Source organism: Hesperophylax consimilis, chromosome 18, assembly GCF_061612785.1.
Source record: "Hesperophylax consimilis isolate HC1 chromosome 18, BYU_Hcon_1.0, whole genome shotgun sequence".
Classification (NCBI taxonomy): Eukaryota; Metazoa; Arthropoda; class Insecta; order Trichoptera; family Limnephilidae; genus Hesperophylax; species Hesperophylax consimilis.
Window position 1 is genome coordinate 24,109,050 of NC_142853.1, and position 17,868 is coordinate 24,126,917.

The following is a 17,868-nucleotide window of genomic DNA, read 5'->3' on the forward strand; positions in this document are numbered from 1 at the left end:
GATATTAAAGTAAAGTCTATTTTCATTACACCAAATTAATAATTTGTTGATATTGTCTTGAAGAATGTTGCAATGGTAAATATTTTGAATAGTTCTATAAATTTTGAGGTCATCAGCAAAATGTAAGATATAAAATATAAAAAGTAAGATCATGAAATATTTTTGTAAGTGTAGTATCCTGTAGATTCACCTTAAAAGGGGGCTTGTATTCAGGATTGATAAAATACGTGAGGCTGGTTAAATAATTACAGAGATCGTTTATTGCTTGTTTACTGTGAGACTACAGAATACCGAATGACAATACAGACTACCGCCAAAGTGCTCCCCACACCTCGCGGCCCGTAGGTAGGTAACGAGTACCACAGTAAGATAATTTATAAACAAGATTGGGCCAAGGTGTGAACCCTGTGGAACTCCATTTATTGCAATATACCTAATACATGGATATTATATCCATTGAAATTAGAGTAAAGTCGTGTAACGCTGGGTACACGTCAGCTAGTTGTTCAATAAATGACTCTGACAGTATACAGGCAACTCGCGTAGTAATATCACCATTCAGTCCGTCAAAAAAATCTGCTTACGAATTAGGTACTAGTTTTTTAATGGCGCTCAAATTTCTGGTTGTGTAAAAAAACTTTACTACACATCCCAAAACGGGTGAACAAAAGTTGGGGCTGGTTTCCAAAACTGTATATGTTGTTTTAGTATTCAGGCACTTTTACAAATATGTTATAATTTATCCACATTCGCTATGCAACCTGCTTTGAAGGCGGTTTAATTTTTAACCGTTTTTACTAACGTTACGATCCTGCGCAGAAAAGTCCCAAAATGGACTGCCCTGCAAAACTTTGCCTTACTTTAACGACTTTGTTTTTCTGCGCAGGGTATGATTATTTTAACGTGTGCTCTTCTCTCGGGCATTCTCGAAAGCTTCTAGTGCCAAAAATACGGTTACCTGGTTTGCCTCCAGCTCTTCGAAATGATACCCGGATTTCATCTTAAAAGCAAGTATATTACTTTGGATGTCTATGGTTATTGGTTATTTATAATTAATATATTTTTAAAGTTGAGTAAAACTTCAAATTGAAATTTTAAATCATCGAAGACCTTTTCCTTGCCGGGGAAGTGCTCTAACCACTGAGCTAATTCGACCATATTAACTAACGTCATAGGTAATGACATTCCCCGATGCGACTGAATCTTTTTCAGTCTATTCTGTTTCATGTTTTTCTTTTGAGAGTCCTTAAATATTGTCTTCAATGATTAAATATATTTTTTTGTCTTCTTTGCCTAAGTTGATGTGTTTTCGTTATATTGTATATTCCGATACTTCGTGACTACTTAAAAAAAGACGAATCGTGAAATTTATAGCCCTTATTAAAAAAACGTGAATATAATGAAGACAAGGAATAAAAATTTATTAAAAGATTCGTGAAGTTTTAAGAGTCGTGACAATCGTCGTCACGTCGTTTAGAGCTAATGTCACGAGAATCATGCTATTTGAAAATTTTAATAACTTTTCTAATTAATTATACATGAATAGCAAAATATATATTCATTCGTTACCTTTTTTTATTATTTAGTACGAGTTTTTAGCAGTAACCAGTTGATTTTTTAGCAACTTCATAATGATGTTGATGATAAAATTAGTTTTAGTGGTTTTGCCTTTGGCAATGTGTAATTTAATCAAAGAAGGTATTTGAAAAACATATTATTGTAAACGTGAATAATGTCTGGAAATCTATAAACATAATAGTGGTATGAAAAGACCCGGCAATTATTGGAATACCTGAAGACATTTGAGAACGACCTATTACCGAATATGAACCAACACCAGAAAGCCTTAAACACATTATTCTATATTATGCACGCTAATTTGGGTGTGGAATATACGTATTATATGTTGGGGTGATTTACTACGCTATAATCTTCCTCAGGAGAGAGGGTCAGATCAATTGGGGAACTGCCGCGGAATATCATTTATTTTTATGGGATCAGTCACTTTGACAGATGACAGCCGCGTAATGACGGCGCTCCGTAAATTGTTGTGACCCCCTCTCATGCCGTAATTTTCAAATATCGCCTGGCTAGCAGATCACAGAGCATATCGTCACAACGCCAACACCTACAACACATCTTCAACATCTTTTTAGGTGTGAAGGTCTGTATAGGATTGTATGACGAGTAATATGGAGTTATATAAAACGCTTTGAACATATAGCGTAATCTATCACCCCTTGAATGCTTATAAAGAAGCTAAGAATAATAAATCACACATTTTATTTTCTTTATCGATCCATCTAATTGTCAATGTAAATCTATATGATGTTCATTTTCCATCGATCATTATATTATAATTCACATTTTGAAAATGACAGTTAAATTTATTTTTGTTAAAATATTATATTGTAGGTAATTACCTACTTTATAGCTCATCTGAATTCTTCAGACACGTAGTTTAATTTTGAAATTTTGAGTTCAGTTAACCAGATTTGAAAATATTAATGCACCATATTTTTAAACATTCTAACACGGTTGTCGGTGCATGGGTGCATGCCTGATTCTAAATTGTATTCCTGCATAAAATTAATCAAGTTCAATGAACTTTTAATTTTCAAAAGTGGAACTGATTACATATTTTATTCATTAACACTATGGACCCCGCAATGCTTCGCTATTTCTATGTCTTTCTCGGGCGTCTCAAACTTCTTATACTATTCAAACCACTTTCTAATAACTCCTGGCACTAATAAGAACAAATTTTAAATGTAAAAAAATAGTAGACTACTTTTCGAGTTTTGCGTGCATAAAAATACGCAAGACTGAAATTTTATATATTACAAGCGGACGTGTACCTAGTGTTGCTGGGGTTTAGCCTTAGGAGACATATACAATATATTTTTTGAATTTTTCTATTCTGTTGGCCTTTTTAAGATGTACAATTCCGTATTACATTATTTTGATGTATCTAATAAGGTTTAGCCAGTATTATTGCCCAAACATTTTTTTTCGAGTCGATTACAAAACATAGTATTTTATCTACTTTCTTTAAATATAATATGCATGAAAATGATAGAGAAACTCCTATCAAAATCCATTGCCCAATTTAGAAGAATTAAACGCATAACCAGACAGACGCAGATAATGACTTTATTTTATACTATTTAGTTAGAGAAGAAAAATGACAATTCCTAAGGCAATTTTCGTATATTAGGTAGCACCTAGTTTCAACTTCATAAATCCAATTATTTTAACATTGCGTGATTTTTTATGGGTTTGCGCTAGTATTATATCTTAAGTTGTCAGTTTGTCAGTATTTATTTATTAGGTTTTAAATGTTAAACAATTTAAACAAATCTTTTTTTACAGACCAGTGCAACGATTGTAACGCCAAGTACGGGCGATGCAAAGAGTGGTGCCCTCTCACTTGTGACACCATGAAGAACCACACGTTTGTTCAGTGTCGTAATCGCTGCACGGATTACGGTTGCCAGTGCCTGCCCGGGTTCATCAAGAAGGACGACTCCGTAAACGCTAAATGCATCGAAGCTAAAGATTGTCGTGAGAATTTTAATCGAGGCTATATCCAAAAATGTTTCATTATAGAACCCAACTGTGCTCACTATTGTATACACCGTCTGCATCATAGACATCCAAGTCTTGCCACAATATTTTTTTTATATTTTATGTATTTATAACTAAAACATGTTTTTGTATTATATAAATATATTTATACAATACAAATACATATTTTAAATATAAATACATATTTTCAACATAAATACATATTTTCTACGAACCAAGAATAAAATGGAATCTAGTTAGTGGAAATTAAGGCGATGCACTACGTCGTGTAATATTTTGAATAGAGCCGCCATCAATAACACTCCTTACGTAGATGGCGATAAGGCTTAAATTCCCGCTTAACACCATCCAGCTGTTTTGATTTAGGCAAGAAAAAAACATGGCCAAAAAGTGCCTTTAATTTTATTTTGTCGATGTTCAGGCATAAATATTTAAATGTTTTCAGATCATTTTATAAATAACTTAATTTGCCACATTATACAATAAAACCATAACCGAAAATGGGTTCGTAAGTAGGAATTTTTGAACTTTAAAGCAGTTTTCATAGGCCTTATAATTTTTTTTTTCTGGGCTTATAAAAAGACTTATCTAAAAAATACTCGATTATTTCAAAGGCTAAGATGTATTACTGGCGGTATTTATTTAAAGCATCTGAAACATTTCTAGACGACCAAATTTTAAACCAAAAACAAATAATTTTGCATTACTTCGTAGTGCATCGCCTTAATCCACTTCCGATCGAGCTGAAACTCGGTAGATAGACTTCTTGCCGATGATAATGCATAATATGAACTTGGTGATACTCTCACATACACACACACTCGTTTCTCTGAAATTGGGTGAAATAATAAAAACTTCTAGCAGAATGTACGAAATAAATTTCAGTATCATCCAATTAGGATTTGGTTGAAGTGATAGCACAATTCACTCATTTTAGTTAGTCCCTTGGGATGAATGTTCACTTCTCAGTCAAACCAGTTTTTTAAATACATCTATTAGTAAAAATAGATGAGTTTTGTTAAGTGAAAAGTTTTGGTATTACGGATAGCTTACATACTGGTCTATAGTTAGTTATTAAACTTTTTGAATATAGGTGTCAGATAACAACGTTTCCAAATGTTAGGGAAGCAACCTGTGTCAAGGGATTGATTAATGAATAAGCAAATCGGTTCAGCCAGTGAAGCAATACAATTTATAAGGATACTGGGATGCACATTATCGGGTCTGGCCTTCTTGTTTTTGTATAGAGATTTGATTTTAGTTTTAACGTAGTTTCTATTGATATTTATTGCAGGGATATGTATGAGGGTGGCATTTAATTGTCTGGGATATTCGCTTATAACTTCGCTTCTTTGAAATGCAAAAGTGGTACATATTTTTAATATATAATATTAATAATTGTGTAAAATATTTCCCGATTGTAATTATTGTTGAGGTGAAAAAATGATCAGTCTTCTAATGCAAGATATTGTTTCATGGTATGATAGTCAGCTTTAGAAAAATTATAAGTAAGGTTAGGCAGAATAGTTGTGTCGTCTAGTGAGTTACTCGTCACAATGGTTATGCTTACAGCGGAGTGGTGGCAGTCTAGGGGGAGGAGCTCATCATCTGATTTAACAACATGAATTGAGAGATCACTGGAGAACACTATATCAAACAGTCGATTATTGGTATTGTAGACTTGATTGACTCGATGCGGTGAGAGCAAGTTCGTCATATCTATCAATTCGCGAGAATTTTCTGGCAGGCTAAAGTTGTTACAAGAGTCAAGTTGTTAGTCCCTAAATAAAATTGTTCTGGCATCCGGGTATTTATTTTGAAAGGTTTTTACGTCATCAATGAGGTTTCTGTAGACTGTGATGTTGGATCCGGGAGGAATATAGACACATCCCAGGAGAATTTTATCTGATTTATTTTTAATAATACGAATACCTGTTCCACGTCTAGATGTTTACATAGTAATCGAGTGGATGGCAATAGTTTTGAAATGGATACGAGAACTCCTCCTCTTCTTGTTTTAGTACTAGTTGCTGGATTTTTATCAAGGCGGTAGGTGTTGTAAGATGAAAATCCAAGTTCCTCTGTATGAATATCAGGGTCACGACAGGTTTCAGTTTCAGAAGAAATAAATAAAAAAACATTTTTAAATTTAAAAAAATATAGTCATTTTAAATACATGTAGGATAACGAAAGATTTTTTAAATACTTATGTTGAGGGATCCGTAGGATTTATAGGCCCTGTTAGGAGTTTTACAGAGCCGAACCCTACATAATATAAATATAATATATAAATATCTGGAGTCGGTGAATTATTTTCCCATTTAATCTCTGGTGAGACGTGTTGTTCTTGTATTGTTTTGTATTTATTTTGCTTATATAATGCACTTGCATAATGTTGATTGACTACATAATCATTTGTGGAAAAGTGTGTGGAAGTGTTTAGTTTTTCCTATGGGGAAGATTTAACCCGGACATAAATTGGAAGTTTAAAAAAAATAAATATTTTACATAAAAATCATAATATAAAACATGCGGAAACTTTGACTAGCCAACTAGGAATGGATCCTGTTTTAGGCCAGTCAAATTGACAAGTTTAGTTCATATCATAATTTAGCACTTAATATAAACAAAACCTGTAAACTAAATAACAGGCAGATAGTAGTAATAAAAAGACAGATCACCGCAGGAGTTGTAAGGTAGAAAAAATGGAAAAGGTAGTGTATAAGTTTATAATATATTTGAGTGATTAGAAAATAATCGATAGCATTGATAAATAAAGTATAGATTAATACAAAATATATAATTGTGTTCAGAGGTGATAAATATGTGTTTTTGCATTGTATGGACTTTAAAAAATTATGTTTGAGTGTTTTGACAATAATGTACATATAATTTTTTTTATAATGAGATCTATCTATTGATCAACATATCTTCACTTTTTACCCTTCCTAAATCAAGGAGCCAGTCGTTGACCAATTTGCGCAAAACATTTGTACTTTTCGTTTTCCAAGCATTCGGAATGATATTAAATAATTTAGGTCCTAAGTACGAGAATTGCCGTTGCCCAATGGACGTCGAGGTTTTTTTAGGGACTATTGGATTATTCCTTGAAAGTCGGGTGTCGTGAAGGTGGTCGATGGAAGGGAAGTGCTGACGTTGTTTTTGTGGAAGTAATATAATCTTTCTAATATACAGTTGCCTAACATCGAGAACTTTTATTTCCTTGAATAATGCTGCCGTGAAAAATCATTGGGGTACCTGAATGGTTTTTTGAGGATGACTCTAAGTAGTGATTTCTGTGCTTTAACCAGGGAGTCTAATAGTGTTTTGGCACAGCCACCCCAATCTAGGGATGCATATTCGAGTAAAGAATTACACATGGAATAGTATATTGATTTCATATCTTTTACAATGAGAATATTTCTGATGGTCATAAAACGGTGGGTAAGTTTTCTGAGGCAGTTGAGTTAATGTGTTCTTCCTATCTCAGATATTTGTCTATGGTGATTCCTAAATATTTTTAAATATCCACGGATTCTAGGTTATTGCAAGTACAAGTATTCGGTTCATTACAAATGTGAATAGCAATATTCAGTATTTCCTTGGGTTGTCCCGCTTGTGTTGCACTAATACGTATAAATTTTATCTTATGCGTTTCGTACCAGTTTTTCGCCTCAAATATTAAGACCGTATCGTCAGCAAAAGTGATGATATGATCAACAAGGTTACTGTTACAAAGGTCATTTATATAGATATTAAACAATATCGGTCCTAAAGTACTTCCCTGTGGAACACCAAATTCGATATTGGCTGGGTCGCTCAGAGTGCCACTAATATTAACTCTGTGACTTCAATTTTCTAGATAGTTTCCTAACCATTTAAGTAACTGCCCTGAATACTGATTAGCTGAAGTTTTTTCAAAAGGATTTTGTGCGAGATGGTATCAAAAGCTTTAGCCAGATCCAGAAAGAGCGCGATGCTTTTAATTCCTCGATCGATGTTATTAGAAATGACTTTAGTCAGATTGCCAATGGCATTTTCGGTACCTAAACCTGGTCGGAAGCAATATTGTCTCTCAGAAAGAATGTTATTATCTTCAAGGTAAAAGCTAAGACGGTTTTTAAAAATGTAATTTTGAATCGCAGATTTATCTCTTTTTTTGTGTAGTAATAGAACAATTTAATATTTTAGATAGTTAGGGAATATTCCTGATTTGAGACTTAGATTTGAAATGAAAGCTATCGGAGTTGCTATGAATGACTTAATTACTTTTAACAGATTTGTCGAAACTTTGTCTGGTCCACAAGCGTTAGATAGCTTTAGGTCGTCAATTATTTCCAAGACTTCGTCCGTCGATGTTTGTATATTGTCTATTTTATGGTTGATGTTAGAGGTGACTAACTTGGCAAGATCGGTTTCAGTTTTATTGCATTTATCGAGAATATTTTCGGCAAGTGTGGTTCCCACCGATGAGAAGTAGTTATTAGCAAAATTCGCCATATTTTTAGGATAAGAGGAGTTTGTGTTACCGATATCTAATGATTTAATTTCGGAAGACCTGTTGATTTTTGTTTTACTAATATTACGAAATTTTCCTTCGTATGTTTGATAATCTTTTTGCATAAGTTCCTGCATTTCTTATATTGAGTTTGTACTAAAATATTATCTGGAAACTTTTGCGCCCTTTTGTGGAGTTGGTTTCTTTTGTGAATCGATTTGATGAGGCCGGGAGATATCCAGGGCGTGAGTTTTAACTGGCTGTTCGGTATGAGTTTGTTACTTGTATGTTTAGATATATATGTATGAAGGATGCAGATGAATTCATTCATCGCAATGTCAGTATCAGTTTGATCAAATACTTTTTGCCAGTATTCTAATTGCAAGTCCTCAATTAAATTCTTATAGTTTGTTCGATGGACGTACTTAATTTTAGCAGTTGTGGGCGGTTTATCTTTAAAGCAGAGGGCTGTTGTGTAGTGGTTGGAAATTGAAGTGTGGATAACAAAAGAGTCAGTGAAGTTAATATTTTTACGTTGATGTGATCCAAACAGGATTTGTTCGTGCCCTGTTCACGAGTAGGTGTATTGATTGTTACTATGAATCCTTTTGCTGTGAGCATGCATAGGTAGTCGTTGAATTGGGGGTGAAATGGAGATAAAATGTCAATATTAAGGTCGCCTTTAATGATTTGACGTTCAAATTTATCGGAACTACTGATAACAGTTTAGAGTGAATTCAAAAAAGAATCTATGTTCCCGAAAGAAGGTGATCTATGTATAGAAAAATACATAAGTTATTATTAAGAACAATTCTAAGGCAGAGTTACCTTGTGATACTAACATTTCTTCGACTTGCGCTTGAATACCGTCTTTGATGTAAACAACGACCCCATTAGATTTATTTATATTATTAATTGAGTGATATTCAGTGAAAGTTTGTATTATTTTAGATGTGTATTTTTGTTGATGCAACACTCTGATAAAATTAAAACATCAAAAATAAGATTGAATTGATCTAGAAATAACAGAAAATCATCGATGTTTGACATACTTCTCATATTCTGGTGAATAATCTTTAAAGTATAAGACTCACAACTATAATGATTTAATTTGTTGAGATCGACAATCAAATTCGTATTGCAAGTTATATCTGTGTCATTGTAGATATCAGGAGGTAAGTGAATCATAATTATTCAGATGAAATGCCAAACAAAGAATATTTCACTACTATGCGATTTTGATCCATTTCCAGAAACAGTATAACATACATAATATAATACTATTTATGAAAACAAACATGTGATAATAATCGATGTATTCCCAGGTAAGTGAACACAGAAGTATTAGTGAATAAGTGCATAGCAGAATCGGTAACATAATAATAATATAATGAATACTTTTAATACATCAATGTTTTGGAGTAATTTATTTATTTCATTCAAAAAACAAATAAAATTTAAACCAAAAAAGAAAAGTTTATGACACGGACGTTTCGAGACCGGTAGACAAAAAAAAACAAAATTTTAGTAACAAATGTATGAAAAAAATAAAAACAAAAAAGTCAACAAAAGAAGCATTATTAAGTAATTTGGCAACAATAATATTCTTCTGTTAACTAAAGTACAAGGTACAGGTGCTGGCTTATCAGACACAAGCATAGGGTAACCATACTAACAATTACAACATGGATAGTATGAATAATAGATTATAAGAAAAAATAAAAATAACTAAATAAAAAAAGTAAATAATAACCGATAGGTAAGTAGATAATATTATCATAAAAAGTAAGTAAGTAAATAATTTAGCTGGACAATAATTAAAGTAAATATTAATACGATAATTAAGTAGATAATAATAATAATAAGTAACATAATAATAAATAACCAAAAGTTATTTTAGAAGTAAATAAGTACATGCGCAGTAAATAAATAAGGATTGTATCGAAACAGAGCTTCCACAAGGAATTATGATATAAGCGACAACATGGGTGATCCAAAATCATCATTCTCAGCTAGTACGGAGATTTTGACCATTTTCTTGAATGAATTTAACGTACCTATAGTTTTTATATTTTCTCCAAGCATATTATATAGCAACGGAGCTTTATATGAAAAACTCCTTTGTCCGAAGGATGTTCTGGTATACACCGGCTGATACATTAAAGAAGAACCCATTCTAGTGCTGCGCACTTGTTGAGATCTTTTAGCAGTAATAGTGTTGTTGAAAAATTTACAGAGAGCCTGTATTATGTACAACTGCCTTATTGTCATAATTTTGCTTTCACTATATAATAACTTTGATGGATACATAAAATTTCTCTTATACATTATTTTTAAAATTAATTTTTGTGCAACATTCAAAGGCTCTAAGGTAGTCTTGTTACAAGAACCCCAACAGACAACATTATATGAAAGCATTGATTGAACAAGAGCATAATATACAGTTTTTAATGTAACTTTGTCCAATATGTTTCTTAGATTTTTGAAAATGTAGGCTAGCCTTCTTATTTTGTTTCTTAATATAGTAATGTGATTGTTCCATTTTAAATTTTTATCAATAATTAAACCCAGGTATTTGATGTTGTCTACTCTTTCCAAAGATTGACAGTTCCACTCCTGCACACAACAATGTAATTTTAATGAACGTTCCAAAGATGGTTGATTTACAGAGGAAATGCTAAAAGTAATATATTTAGTTTTGTTCATGTTTAAGGTTAACAAGTTTTGATCAAGCCAATTTTTGACTGCCCTTAATCCTGCCTCGCACTTAGCATACGTTTCGTTCCATGTGTCAGCAGCAAACACCAAGACAGTGTCATCTGCAAATACAATTGAAGATCCAGAAAATTTCAGTTTACAGAGGTCGTTAATATATAACAAAAATAGAATTGGACCCAGAACACTACCTTGAGGAACACCATATACAATTGATTTATTTGAGCTAATGTGATCATTAATTATTACTCTCTGTGTTCTATTTTCAAGATATGATCTGAACCAATCTAAAGAATTATTAACAATACCCATTGAACTGAGTTTTTTTAAGAGTAAACCGTGGGATACGGTATCAAATGCCTTAGACAAGTCTAAAAAGACGGCCATTGCTTTATTGCCAGTATCAAGAGCTTCTACGACTGTGGTGATCATTTTTAATGCAGCATCACTTGTTCCCATGTTCTCTTGGAAGCCAAATTGATTATCTGAGAGAATTTCATATCTTTTTACATAAGACATCAACCTAATTTTAGCTAATTTCTCTATTATTTTTGATAACGTATTTAGCAAGGAGATAGGTCGATAGTTATAGTAATGGAAGAGTAGTTTATTTTTTAGGAGTATCTTTATCTTCACTATTGTCGGCTTGTTGATAAATTTGATTGCTAGCCCAAGTTCAACCCCCTGTATCTGACTTTCCATTATTTGGCGTAGGTTCGACAAGTGTTTCCTTTGGTTTGATGTTTGATCGGAAAAAAATATGACAGGGCAGTTTGTTAAATACATTTTTTATGGAGAATATTCATTTCCTCGGACGAACTCCGATAACTTTATTTAGACCTCAGTGCTCCAAGACAGAAAGTGTCGTGTGTTCAATTCCTCGGCTGGCTTAGTCCTCCATCACAACACAAGCAACGCTTACTGTGGAGGTAGTAGGAGATTTTCAAATATTGTCAGGTTATTGACTGACCTAATATATGTTTGCATAAAATTATCCACGGCAATCTTGATACCTCATTATGTCTTAGCAATATTGAAATAAATGTCCCCAATTCCCATTGTTTAAGACACCATAGCATTTTTCAACTGAATATATTCAAGAATAATATCACCTATTTTAGCCCTCGGAACCAAATGTGTCGACTGTAATAAAATTGAGTGTGCTGAAGTAGATATTTTCGTCGATAATCTATACAGATTCAAAAAAAATGTTCAGGTGATGCTAAATAATATGTGTAGATAATTATATTATGTATCACTGTAAATCTCGTATCTCTCGTCTCTCCTAGTATTATTTGTCATTCTACTGAGCTTGTGTAGAATTTTATATTAGTATTTGTTTGGTTTTTAATTGTACGTAACCTGTATTTAATTGCATTTTTCCCTGTGTATGTAATTTCTAGATTTTTGCCTGTAACTTATCTGAGTTTTTGTAACTAGATAGTTCTCACGTAAATGAGAACATCTGTAAAAACCCAGTATAAATAAATAAATTAAAAATATATAATAATAAAATAAAATATCTACTTTACCGTGCGGCCACACCTTGCCTCAAAAACTTCGTGTTTACCATAAACAAATTTCAGTTTTCTTAAAAACCCTTTAAGCTCTCTAGCTGGATTCTCTCGACTAATTCATATGTCAGATTCATGCGTCACTTGTGGATCCCAGATCAACACTCAACCCTCTTACCCTTTTCTTTCACATAACTACCTTTCCGGTAGTAATAATATCGCTTACAAACTTTACAAAACTTTACAAACCTTACAACAATTCCTTCTGATTCCAGCTGCACCAGTTTGCGGCAAAAATGAAGTGTTGAACAACTGTCCCGACTACTGCACGTTTGGAGCTGACTATTGTTACTCCTACATCGAGGGTTGGGATGTGGTCTGCTCAGCCCCTCCGCCTGACTACCATTGCGAGCCACGCTGCGAGTGTGATGAAGTGTACGTTAGGATCGACTACTACGACGGGGAATGTGTATCTGGTGATCTCTGTATGTAATCGCTATTAAGATGTTATTCCGTATTAATTTCGTCATTTCATATTAAAATTATTCCGATAACAAACTAATGCTAAAACAATCTGAAATACACCGGTATTTAGAGTATATCAGGACGTCGATACCTAGATTTTAACTGATTAGTTTTTAAGTTTTAAAAAATTACATCTATAACTATAAAAAATTAGAATACCTACATACCTAACTTATTATTTTTCGAAATTACCTGTTCAACCGCAAACGTGTAAAAATCAATAACTGACTCAGCTATCGATTACCAATTAGTTTTGGTGTACCACAAGGAAGCGTTTTGGGCCTCACTTTATTTTCAATTTATATAAATGAATTGTGTAATCTGCCTACAGACGCCAAAATATACGATTCTTCATTTCAAATCAAGTAACTGGAATGGTGTTTATTTAAAATCAAACAGGGTTGTAGCTATTGTTAAAATATGGTTAGACAACAACACACTGTTACTATGGTTAGACAACAATGAATGTGACCAAAACCTAAAACATTGAGTTTAGCATTAATCCTTTCTTGAGTATCCCAGAAAATCAAATTAATAGATGTGTTTTCCTCCTGGTAAATGATTGCCCTTACTTAGAATGGGTGACTAAAATCAAATACTAGGGTTTTATTTATGACTGTTTAAATTTAATCAATTATTGTAATTTAAAGTGGAAAGAACATATTATTCCTACAGCAAACAAACGTAGTCAATCAATATACATCCTTAGACATACTTATATTATAATACTTAAACGTTACTCGAAATTTATTTAACTTTGTTTAGTGACCAGATATGAATAGGTAGGTGTTTCCCAACCATTCTCTACCCCATCTGTTCTCCCTCCCACATCTCTTTAGTTTCACAACCTGCACCAAATGGAAATGACATAGTCCAACCGACTTCCAGCAGTTGGGACTTTAGTGAGGTATACACAAGTTGACAAGTTTGTAAATGTCACTACTGTTTGTTAATCGCTATATGGGCTGTTGGCATATGTTTGAACAGGATTAAGAGAATGGATTGAATTAAATAATAATATCTATTCTAAATGAAAAGTGTTACTTTATTTAGTCTTTACATGAGCTTAATTAAATGCTGTTCGCGAGCGCGCGATTCGATCCAGAATGACTCACATCAATGCACGAGCATTGCCGAGGATTACCGAATCGCGCTCGACTCACACACCTGCACAGTTTCTACCTAACCGTGCATCCACACATTCGCCCACAGAAACATGCAGAACTCAGTTCGCCTTAATACTACCGCCATTCGAGTGTTTCTCATTTCTCGTTACCATATTTAGCTTATAGCATAGATCTTGGAAACGGTCTCGCGGCAGCGCTTTCGTAAATATATCTGCTCTCTGATTTGCAGATGGAACATATTTAACTACAATTTCTTTATCATTCACTTTCTCGCGGATAAAATGGAAGTGTATGTCTATATGCTTCGTTCTTTTGTGAAATACTGGATTTCTGACTAATTGAATTGCACTTTGGTTGTCAACGTAAAGCGTTGTTTCTTCATTACATGGACATCCGATGTCCGATAACAGCTTTCTGATCCAGACTACTTCCCGAGCTGCTGCCGATGCAGCTACGTACTCGGCTTCCGTTGTACTTAGCGTCGCCAGTCTTTGACGCTGTGACGACCACGTTACGGCCCCGTTCGCGAGACAGAAAACGTATCCTGTTGTTGACCTTCGCGTTTCTACATCCCCGGCGTAGTCAGCATCCGAGAAACCTATCAATTTTGGTTCGCTACCGCCGCTTTGATATTCAATACCGTAATCAGTTGTGCTTTTTAGATATGCAAATATTCTCTTTACTGCTTGCCAATGCGATGAATTGTGCTCGTTCAAATACTTGCTCACTGCATTTACTGCGAACGCGATGTCTGGCCTCGATACAGCCGCTAGGAAAACCAGAGACCCTACTGCTTCGCGATACGGTACATTTTTAGTTTTATTGTTTTCCACGACTGGAATCAGTGCTGCGTGCGGATCCGCTGGCACGCACACTGTTTTCGCATCCGCCATTCTGAATTTTTCAATTATTTTCTGCGTGTACGCGCTCTGATGAATCATCAGTTTACCTCTCTCTCTATCCCTTTTTATTTGTTAGCCGACAAAAATATTCGAGTCTTCGACTGTTATTTCAAATGTTTCGCTTAGTCGTTGAATAATTTCCTTAAGGGTCTCTATATTGTTCGAGGCTACTAGCCCATCATCGAAGAATAGCGCCAGATATACTTTGTTGTTTTTAATCCTTCCAGTAAATACACATTTGTCTGCTTCGCATTCTACGAAGTTGAATTCGTTCAAAAACTTGTTGAATCGTTGATTCCAACATCTTGGAGCTTGTTTGAGCCCGTAGAGAGCCCTCTCGAGCTTGCATGCGACGTTCCTTTTGTCTTCTTTCAGCTTCAGTCCTTCCGGAACATTCATGAAAATTGTTTCTTCTAGTTTGCCATACAGGAATGCAGTTTGAACGTCAAATTGCATTACTTCAAGATTTTCCGTGGCTATCGTTGCCAGCAAAATTCTCAGCGAGTCATATCTCACCACTGGGGAAAACGTTTCCTTGAAGTCAATCCCCTCTCTTTGCAGGAAGCCCCTTGCGCACAATCAAGCCTTGAAACGATGTGACTTCCCGTCGACATCCGTCTTTACCCGAAACACCCATTTCGAGTCAATTAGTCTCATCTCCGGCGTTTTCTTCACGAGTTCCCACGTACGATTTTCTTCATGAGCTTTAAATTCGTTTTTAATAGCATCCGCCCACTGCGCAGCTTCAGTGCTATTCGTCGCTTCTTCGTACGTTAATGGGACTATGTACTCCGCCAAATTTGCATTGTGTTGATACCTTCTAGGAGTTTTAATCAGTGCTCGATCTCGCAGGATTCTTCGATCTTCACAGTCTTGATCGTCCTCTTGTTCGTTGTGGTCGTTTTCTTCGTTGTTGATCACATTGTTGTTCACGTTCTCGTTCTCTCGTGCCTCGTTCTCTTGTTCCTCGGGTCGTGAAAGAATTGTTTCGTATTCCTCCTCCGTCTCGTTTTCTTTCGCCACTGGCGCCCCGATTTTTTCGTTGAACACAACATTTCGAACCACACTGACCTTTTTCTTTTCAGGATCATACACCCTGTAATTCGTCGATTCTTCCGTATATCCGACGAATATCTTTTTGCTCGCTCATGCATCGAATTTTCGTGTGAATTGTTTGGGAGTGTGCACATACGCGTCTGATCCAAAGATTCGAAGATGTTTCAGATTCGGAGCTTTTTCAATCCACGCTTCGTACGGCGTTACTGCACCACTTATCCACACTGTTCGGTTGAGAACGTATACGGCACAATTCACTGCTTCCGCCCAAAGGGTTAATGGAAGATTCTTCGCGATTATCATTGTACGAGCACTTTCAACAATCGTCCGATTGTCGCGTTCAGCTTTGCCATTTTGCTCCGGATTGTATGGCGCTGTTGTCTCTCGCTTTATTCCGCATTCTTCGAGGTATTTATCCATCTGGTCATTGCAAAATTCTCGGCCATTGTCGGAGCGAAGAGTTTTCATTTTTCTTCCGAACTTATTTTCGATCATCTTTTCGAAGATCTTGAATTTTTCGTACACCTCGGATTTCGTTTTCATGAAGTACACGTGTCTGTAGCCGGTAGTTTCATCTTTAAATGTCAAAAAATACCTCGATCCTCCGACAGAATTCGTTGACATCGGCCCACAGACATCTGAATGCATTTTCTCGCCTGGCTTTATTTTCTTATTTCGCTCCAGTTTCTTGTTGAAGGGCAGCCTGTGCGATTTCCCAAATTGGCACGGTTCACAGAAGACGTCACTTTTGTCTGAAAATGTTACTCCACTCACGAGCCCCTTTTCTGCTAATTCACGAATCGCTCGTTTCCCGACGTGTCCCAATCGCTCGTGCCACACAGTTAAATTTGTCGTAGCTACGTTAGCTTCTTCTGTGCTTCCTTGTTTCGTGACCTTGAAGAACATGCGACACACGTCATTGTTTTGTTTCATTCCCGTCCCGAGCACTTCACCGTCGCGATCCACAATAACCCGATTATTTTCGAAACGCACTCCGAGTCCCTTCTTTGTACATACTCCGACGGAGAATAAGTTTTTTCTCAATTTCGGAACGTGTAGCACTTTTTCAATTCTCGCATCTTGCCACACTCCATCGATCAATTTTTTAATTCGGACCGTGCCTTCACCAGCGACGTCGCATATCTGACTGTCACCAAGCGATACTGTAGCGCCCGTGTTATCCGGCTTGTAGTCAGTCAGCCAGTCACGTCGGTAGGTTAGATGTTTCGATGCGCTGCTGTCGCGCGCTATTTTTCATGCCCGACGCGATCGAGCTGACTGTCTCTCCTACAAACGCGCAATCACTTGATGTTTCACCGTCGTCACGTGGCTTCCGCTTATTCCAACACTGACTCGCAATATGTCCCATGCCTTGGCATTTATAACACTGCACTTTCTTCATGTCCTTTTCAGCACTTTTTGTTCCTCGCCCACGACGATTTTTGGCTATTGAAGCCAGCGCTTCCGACGCTTCTTCTTCGCCGCTGAGCCTCGTGTCCTCTCTTATTAGCCGTTCCTGGAGATTATCAAGAGTTTGTCGTGCAGGGTCTACGCTGTCCCACGCCACCTGCAGCGTGCTAAACTCTGTGGTGAGACTCGCGAGTATTTTTGCCATTATCGTAGCGTCTGATACATTCTCACCGACTTCCTTCAGTTGACTCGCCATATTCATCACCCTGGCCACATGCTGAACCGCAGTGTCTGCTTCGCTCATCCGACAAGCGTGAAATCTTTGTAGCAGTCCCAGCTTGTTTGACGCGGTTTTCTGCTCGTGAATGAGACACAATTTGTCCCACATCTCTTTCGCAGAGATGCACGACAACACACACACTTGTTGAGCCTCGTCAAGATTTGACAGAATTATGAATTTTGCCGTTGCGTCATCTTTCACGTTTTTCTTCAGCGCGGCCGCATGTCCATCGCCGGCAGCAGGCTTCTCTCTC

The 17,868-nt window shown here is 35.7% G+C and overlaps 1 protein-coding gene across 1 annotated transcript; it reads left to right on the forward strand.

Annotated features, from left to right (window-relative positions):
- Positions 1–2,027: 2,027 nt before the first annotated feature.
- LOC149415545 (uncharacterized) lies at positions 2,028–12,808 on the forward strand. The gene is made up of 3 exons (XM_089642236.1): positions 2,028–2,040; positions 3,373–3,564; positions 12,591–12,808. Exons 1-3 carry the CDS (start codon positions 2,028–2,030, stop codon positions 12,806–12,808), a joined length of 423 nt encoding a protein of 140 aa, XP_089498362.1.
- Positions 12,809–17,868: the final 5,060 nt, after the last annotated feature.

Bases quoted from the DNA above. Each gene is read 5' to 3' on its own strand.
- LOC149415545 (XM_089642236.1), top strand. The intron at 3,565-12,590 runs GTGAGAATTTTA...TTCTGATTCCAG, and splicing joins CATCGAAGCTAAAGATTGTC to CTGCACCAGTTTGCGGCAAA.